Source organism: Corapipo altera, unplaced genomic scaffold (genome assembly GCF_003945725.1).
Source record: "Corapipo altera isolate COAL_440 unplaced genomic scaffold, ASM394572v1 318, whole genome shotgun sequence".
In the NCBI taxonomy this organism is placed as follows: domain Eukaryota; kingdom Metazoa; phylum Chordata; class Aves; order Passeriformes; family Pipridae; genus Corapipo; species Corapipo altera.
In genome coordinates, this window is record NW_020885115.1 from 83112 (window position 1) to 90541 (window position 7430).

The window sequence follows — 7430 nt, forward strand, 5'->3', positions numbered from 1 at the left end:
GGGGTGGCCCCGGGCGGGCGGAGCCCCAAACACCGCGGCCCGGGCCCTGCGCCGGCCCCACCAGCACCGGCCCCGCGCCAGCCCCTCGGGCCCTTCCCCGGGCTCCGCACCCCGAGCCCTCCAGCTCCTGGTCCCTGCACCCCCGCCCTCCTCGGGGCCGCCTCCGGACCCCCCGGACCCGCACCGGGACCCCCGCCGGGACGCCCCTCCGCCCCCCGGGGCCGCTGCCGGTGCGGCCATGGCCGGCGGCGGGACCCGGGGCGGGCGCGGGGCCCCGTGAGCGCCCGGCAGCGGCAGGGACAGCGGCGGGCACGGCGGGGACCGAGCCAGCACCGAGCGGCCACCAGGTGAGGCGGGACGCGGACACTGGACGGGGACGGGGGGACGGGGGGTGGCAGAGCCCCGCTGTCCCCGGGGCGGGGAAACCCCCCCTCCTTCCCGGGGTCCCCACGCCGGGGGACCGGAGGACACCGGGGCAGATGTGGCGGTGCCCGAATCCCCACGTGTGAGCCCAGGGGTCCGGGTCACTCCCGGGGGTCACCGGCGGGCCGCGCCCTTTTCCCCAGGGGGCAGCCGTGTGTCACCTTTGGGTCACGTGTCACCGTGGGGGTGTCACCGTGGGGGTGTCACCGTGGGGGTGTCACCGTGGGGCCGTGACCCTGCTGTGTCCCCGCGCGGGTCGCAGGGGTCCCCGTGGGACGAGGTGCCGCTGCGAGGACAGAACTGTGTCCTGGTAGGGTCACCGGGGCCATTGCCTGGGGCCGCCGTGTCCCCCGGGTGCCGTGTCCCCTGCGCTGTGTCCCCTGACACCGGGGGGGTCCCGGCTGCCCGGCCCCCGCCCGGGGGTCTCCCCTGCCCCCCCACTGTTTACAGTCTCGGGCTATTTTCGGGCCCCGCGGGTATTTTTGGCCGTCCGGTGCGGGGCAGGGACGGGCCGTGCCGGTGTCACCCGCCGGGACACCCGATCCCGGGGGACGCGGCCGCTGTCCCCAGGGGGGTGTTGCACAGGCGGGGGTCGCGTCCCTCCCGCCGTACCGGCCCCGCGCCGTGAGTCACCCCGGGCAGGAGGGGCCGGACGGTGTCACCTGCGGACACCGGCCTGGCCGGACACCGGCTGCGGCCACCGCGGGGGACGGAGGTGACGCGCGGGGCTGCGGGGCCGGCGGTAATGGATGGGGGGCCGGGGGGGTCCCGTCGTGCTCCGCGGTTGGGGGTCCTGTCTTGCTCCAGGGGTGGGGGTCCCATCCTGTGCCGAGGGGAGGGGGTCACCAGGGGGTGACGGTCCCCTCCAAGGGTTTGGAGTCCTGTCCTCCCCTTGGGGGCTGGGGGTTCCCCTGCTCTGGGGAGTGGTCCTGTCCCGAGGGTGTGGGGTCCTGCCCTGCCCCAGCGGGGAGTCCCGTCCTCTCCCGGGCAGGGGGTCCCCAGGGCATTGAGAGGCCACTGGGACAGAGGGCTGGCTCTGAGCTGGTCCCGCTCCCGGCTGCTGCCCCTTGGCACTGAAAGGGGGTCTGTGGGGTGGGGGTCTGTGGGTACAGGGGACCGTGGAGAGGGAGTCTATGGAGATGAGGGATATGGGGGCTGTGGGTGCGGGGTCCATGGGGAGGGGGCTCCCCCCACGCGGACTGCGGGGGGCAGCACAGCATGGGGGGTCAATTGGGGTCCCTCGGGCTGGGCAGGGGGGGTCTGTCCCGGGGGACCCCGCGGGGTCATGGCAGGCCCTGACACTGGTTCAGCCGGTGGGACAGGACAGGTTAGTGGCACCTGCGGTGTCACCCGTAGTGTCACCTGCCCGAGGCCGGGGCCAGCTCAGGCCACCCGAATTTGGGGCATGCCGGTGACGCTGCGGGACCTCAGCGGCATTTCCGGTCCCCAAACCTGCCCCACGGCCGCCCCACCGCGGCAGCCGGTGCCGACAGGTGTCCCCGCAGGTGATGGCAGAGCAGGGAGAGAAGGACCCGGAGTACCCGGAATACCGGGAATACCAGCGGCTGGAGGACTGCGAGGAGGACTCGCCCCCGGGCGAGGATGAGGAGGAGCTGCTGCTGCACGTCACGGAGGGGCCAACAGGTACCGGGCGCCACCCAGCAGGGGATCCAGGGGTCCCCGTGGGCTGTCTGGGGGTCCCAGGTGGGGGGGGTTATGAGTCCCAGGTGAGGAGGTTTGTGGGTCCCAGGTGGGGGTTGTGGGTCTCGGGGCAGTCCCAACCATGGCTCCCAAGGTGGGGGTCTCAGGCTGGGGGGTCCATACCCCATTCCCACCTGACCCCCCATGTGTTTCCCCCCACAGACTCGTGGCACCACATCAAGGACCTGGACAGTTTCTTCACCAAAATATCCTGGCACAGCCCTTGGTGGCACTGTGGGGGAACATGGAGGGACATGGGAGGACCCCGAGAATGGGGGAATGGCACAGTGGGGTCTGTCACACCCTCACAGGTTCCTTAACCCCCCCTACATCTACCATTTCCACCAGAGGAACGGCTTCGCCTGCGTCGTGCTCTCGGATGTCCTGGAGCTGGTGTAAGTGACACCTCGTTGCCAGCACACGGTGCCACGTGGACCTGACACGAGGATCTCGCTGACCCCTCTGCCCCCCAGGCAGTTCCTGTTCGTCGTCACCTTCAGCACGTTCCTGCTGTGCTGCGTCGACTACGACGTCCTGTTTGCCACCCGCCCCCTGAACCAGAGCCACGTCCCCGAGCACACCAAGGTGACGCTGCCCGACGCCGTGCTGCCCGCCCCGCAGTGCGCCCGCAGGTGGGCAGGGACACGGGGGGCTGGGCAGGGCCCGGTGCTGTGGGTGACACGTGGGGTCCTAGCACTGCAGGTGACACGTGTGCCAGCGGGTGGCTGCTGTCCCTGCTGGCATTGGTGGCGTGGCCACGTGGGGGTCTCAGTGCCGCTGGTGTGGCCCAGTCGGGTCCCGGGCTGTGGGTGATGTGTGCCCCTAGCAAGCTCTGTGGCAGCAGGTGGCTGCTGGGCCTGCTGGCATGAACGTGGGGGGGTCCCAGTGGCACTGGTGACACACGTGTCCCCAAAGACTCCCTGGCAGCAGGTGACCATGGGGGAGTTGGTGGCACTGGTGACACCTGTGTCCCTGCAGGCTCTATGGCAGCAGGTGGCCATGGGGGGCCCTGGTGGCACTGGTGACATCTGTGTCCCCACAGGCTCCGTGGCAGTGGGTGGCTGCTGTTCCTGCTGGTGCTGGCGGGCATGGTCTGGCTGTGCCGCCTGGTCACGGCACTCCGGCGCCTCGTGGGCTACTGGGAGATCCGGAGCTTCTACATCCGAGCGCTCGGCATCCCCGCTGTGAGTGGGGGGCTGGAGGGGCTGGGGAGGGCTGGGGATGGGCTGGGGTCAGGACTGTGCCATGTGGTGACACGTGGCACTGAACTGTGCCGGGCTGAGCCATGTCATGCCATACTGAGCCGTGCCATGCCATGCTGTATGGTGCTGGCTGTGCCATGCTGAGCCGTGCCATGTGGTGCTGAGCCGTGCCATTGACACGTGGTCCTGAGATGTGCCATGTCATGCTGAACCACGCCGGTGCTGTGTGGTCCTGGGCTGTGCCGTGCTGAGCTGTATCACACGGTGCTGAGCTGTGCCATGCTGTGCTGCACAGTGCTGAGCAGTGCCACGTGCTGCTGTGCTGTGCTGAGCTGTGCCATGGAGCGCCAGTGCCAATCACTGCCACTGTCAGTGGAGGAGCTGTGCAACCACAGCTGGCAGGCGATGCTGAGCCACGCCGTGCCATGCTGTACCACGCCGTGCCACGCCAGTGCCAACGTCCTTGTCATTGTCCCAGGATGAGCTGTGTAACCACAGCTGGCAGTCGGTGCAGGCCCGGCTGCTGGCGCTGCAGCGGCGCCAGCCCCTGTGTGTGCCCCGCCGGGAGCTGACGGAGCTCGACATCCACCACCGCATCCTGCGCTTCCGCAACTACACCGTGGCCATGGTCAACAAGTCCCTGCTGCCCGTGCGCTTCCACCTCCCGCTGCTCGGCCCCGTCGTCTTCCTCACGCGCGGCCTCCAGTTCAACCTGGAGCTGCTGCTGTTCCGGGGCCCGGCCGCGCTCTTCCAGAACACCTGGAGCCTGCGGCCGCAGGTGAAGCGGGCGGGGGCGCGGCGGGCGCTGGCGCGGGGACTGGCGCGGGCGGCCGTGCTGCTGGGGGTGGCCAACCTGGCGCTGTGCCCCTGCGTGCTGGGCTGGCGCCTGCTCCTCGCCTTCTTCAGCTACGCCGAGGGGCTGAAGCGAGCGCCGGGCAGCCTGGGCGCGCGCCGCTGGTCGCTCTACGCCCGCCACTACCTGCGCCACTTCAACGAGCTGGGCCACGAGCTGCAGGCGCGGCTGAGCCGCGGCCACGCGCCGGCCACCAAGTACATGGACTCGTTCAGCAGCCCGCTGCTGGCCGTGCTGGCCCGGCACGTCGGCTTCTTCGCCGGCTCCGTGCTGGCCGTGCTCATCGTCCTCACCGTGTACGACGAGGACGTGCTGACGGTGCAGCACATCCTGACGGCCATCACGCTGCTGGGGCTGGTGGTCACCGTGGCCAGGTGGGTGCTGGGACTGGCGATCGCGGTGGGCGTGCAGGGCTCTGTGCCGCTCGGTGCCGTGCCGGGTGGGCGGGGGGGCTCAGGTGAGACCCCACCTGTCACCACCAGGTCCTTCATCCCTGACGAGCACTCGGTGTGGTGCCCCGAGCAGCTGCTGCAGCGGGTCCTGGCGCACGTCCATTACCTGCCCGAGCACTGGCAGGGCCGCGCCGGCCGCGCCGAGACGCGCGCGGAGATGGCACAGCTCTTCCAGTACAAGGCGGTGGGTGCAGCCCCCCCTGCCACGGGACCCTCCTCCCTAGACCCTCCTCTCTACCACTCCCCTCCCCCAGGACCCCACAGACCGGGAGCTCCCTGTCCCAGGATCCCCCACCCTGGGACCCCGCATCCCCAGGACACCCACAGACTGGGAGCTCCCTTTCCAAGAACCCCCCCACCCTGGGATCTCCCATGCCAGGACACTCCTGCCCCAAGATTCCCCATCCCAGGACCCCCATGCCTGGGAATCCCCCACCCTGGGACCCCTTAACCCAGGGACCCTCCCACCCGAGGACACCCCATCTCCAGTACCCCCACCCCGGGACCCACTCCCCTAAGACCTCTTGCACCCGAGACCCCCCTCCCCAGTGGGTCACGATTGCCCTCTCTGAGATTGACTCTGTGGGATCCCCACCCTGGACCTCCCACCCTGGAACCCCCTTGCTGGGACCCCCTCGACTCCCCTGTCCCCCACACAGGTTTTCATCCTGGAGGAGCTGCTGAGCCCCCTCGTGACCCCCCTGATCCTCATCTTCGCGTTCCCCCCCCGCGCCCTCGACATCGTGGATTTCTTCCGCAACTTCACGGTGGAGGTGGCCGGGGTGGGCGACATCTGCTCCTTCGCGCAGCTGGACGTGCGGCACCACGGCAACCCCCAGGTGGGGCCCGGGGGGACCCGGGGCGGGGGAGGACGGGGGTGGGGGGTCCCGCGGCAGAGGGACTCGTGTCGGGGTGTCGCGTGTCCCTGTCTCTGCAGTGGGTGCCTGGGGGGCACACAGAGGACCCCCGTAGTGGGCGGTTGGGGTGAGGGGTCCCGTGTCGGGGTGTCCCACGTCCCTGTCCCCGCAGTGGCTATCGGGGGGTCACACGGAGGCCCCCCCGGAGCGCCAGGCGGAGCACGGGAAGACGGAGCTGTCGCTGATGCGCTTCGCCCTGAGCAACCCGCGGTGGCGGCCGCCGCCGCCCGCCCGCCGCTTCCTCGGCCACCTGCACGCTCAGGTGACCCGCGACGCGGCCACCGCGCCACCCGCCCGGCCCCTGCTGGCCGAGGGGCCGCTGGCCGCGTCCCTCCTTTCCGAGGACTCGGCCCTGGCGGTGAGTGGGGGCGGGCTGGGGGGGCTGCGGGGTGTTTTGGGGTCCCCCCCCTGACGCGTGTCCCCGCAGCCCGAGGGGTTGGTGGCCAGTGTCCTGATGGCCAGCGGGCTGGTGGCCCGGGACCCCCGCTTCGGGCAGCCCTGCAGCACGGCCAGCGCCACCGCCAGCCTGCTGGCGTCCCTGCGGACCCCTCTGGGGACCCCCCCGGGCACACCCCTGCCCGGGCAGGGGCGCGGAGCCCCCGACAGCCCCGGAGAGCACCTGAGCCCCGAGGAGAGGTGGGGACGGGAGGGCGTGGGGAGGGGGCTTTGGGGAGGAGTGTGGCGGCAGGGAGGGGGGTCACGGTGGGGAAGGGGTGTCACGGAGGGGAAGAGTGTCGTGATGAAGAGGGGGCATCACGGGGGGGAGGAGGCGTCAAGAAGGGGGTGTCACGGCAGGGAGGGTGTGTTGTGGTGGGGACGGGGGGTCGTGGTGGAAAGGGGCGTCATGACGAGGAGGGGAGGGGCTGTCTCCGTGGGGACGGGGCGTCGCGGTGGCTCAGAGATGTCACAGGGGGTGTCGTGGCAGGGTGGGTGTCACGGCTCAGGGGTGTCGTCGGGGGGAGAGGGTATCGTGGAGGGGCTTTCACGGCAGGGAGTGGTGTCACAGTGACTCGGGGGTGTCACGGTGGGGAGGGGGTGTCACGGCGGGGAGGGGGTGGCAGGGAGGAGTGTTGTGGTGGGTCATACCTGTCGAGGCCCAGGGGAGTTTCGTGGTAGGGAGGGGGCTGTCACAACGGTTCGGGGGTGTCGTGGTGAAGAGGGATGTCGTGGTGGGGGTGTCACATCGCCCCCCCGTGGCCCCCAGGCCGGCGCTGAGCGAGTCGCGGCTGCGCAGCCTGAGCCGCTCGGCGCTGCTGGCTGAGGTGGCCTCGGCCGAGATGAGCCTCCACGCCATCTACCTGCACCAGGTGTGTCCCCCGGGGTCCCCCGGGGTCCCCCTGCCCACCCAAGTGTCACTGTCCGGCTGCTCTGCCCTCATCCCCGGGGGGTCCTGCCTGGCCCTGGCACCTGTCCCATGTCCCTTTTCCTTCATCCCTTGTCCCTGTCCCCCACTCCTTGTCCCCAGCCCTGTTCCAGGCTGCCCCCTCACATTGCCCCATGGGGTTACACCCTTCCCCCCCGTTTTTGGCCGGGAACCCCAAAGCCACTGCCAGATGGGGCACTGGGAACGAGGCCCCGTGGCCAGTGTCACCCATGTCCCCCTTCTGCCACCCCTTCAGTGGCCAGGGGTGTCATGGGCTGGGGGACCCCTTCCCTACTGCCCCATGGGGAGGCAGCTTGTCATGGAGGGGCCCTGAGTACCAATACGGTGGGGGGGCTCAGAGCACCGGTATGGGGGGCTCTGCTATGGTGGGGGGCTCAGAGCATCAATGCTGGGGGGACTCTGACCACCTACATGGGGGAACAGTGCTGTTCTGGGGGGCTCAGATCATCAGTACTGGGGGGACTCTGACCACCAACATGGGGGAACAGTGCTGTTCTG

General features: G+C 70.5%; 1 protein-coding gene across 2 annotated transcripts in view; it reads left to right on the forward strand.

The window, feature by feature from the left end:
• The first annotated feature begins 250 nt into the window (after positions 1-250).
• ATG9B (autophagy related 9B) overlaps positions 251-7430 on the forward strand; it is an 8253-nt gene continuing 1073 nt past the window's right edge. The window contains exons 1-12 of one of the 2 annotated variants that reach the window (XM_027669907.1): positions 251-347; positions 1904-2067; positions 2287-2330; positions 2455-2519; positions 2598-2756; positions 3167-3308; positions 3805-4553; positions 4662-4815; positions 5291-5470; positions 5661-5906; positions 5976-6184; positions 6753-6855. In XM_027669907.1, the coding sequence (XP_027525708.1) occupies positions 1932-2067; positions 2287-2330; positions 2455-2519; positions 2598-2756; positions 3167-3308; positions 3805-4553; positions 4662-4815; positions 5291-5470; positions 5661-5906; positions 5976-6184; positions 6753-6855 (2187 nt within the window). In that variant the 5' untranslated portion in view covers positions 251-347; positions 1904-1931. The remainder of the gene's footprint in view (positions 348-1903; positions 2068-2286; positions 2331-2454; positions 2520-2597; positions 2757-3166; positions 3309-3804; positions 4554-4661; positions 4816-5290; positions 5471-5660; positions 5907-5975; positions 6185-6752; positions 6856-7430) is intronic. The other variant, XM_027669905.1, reaches the window with a different exon arrangement.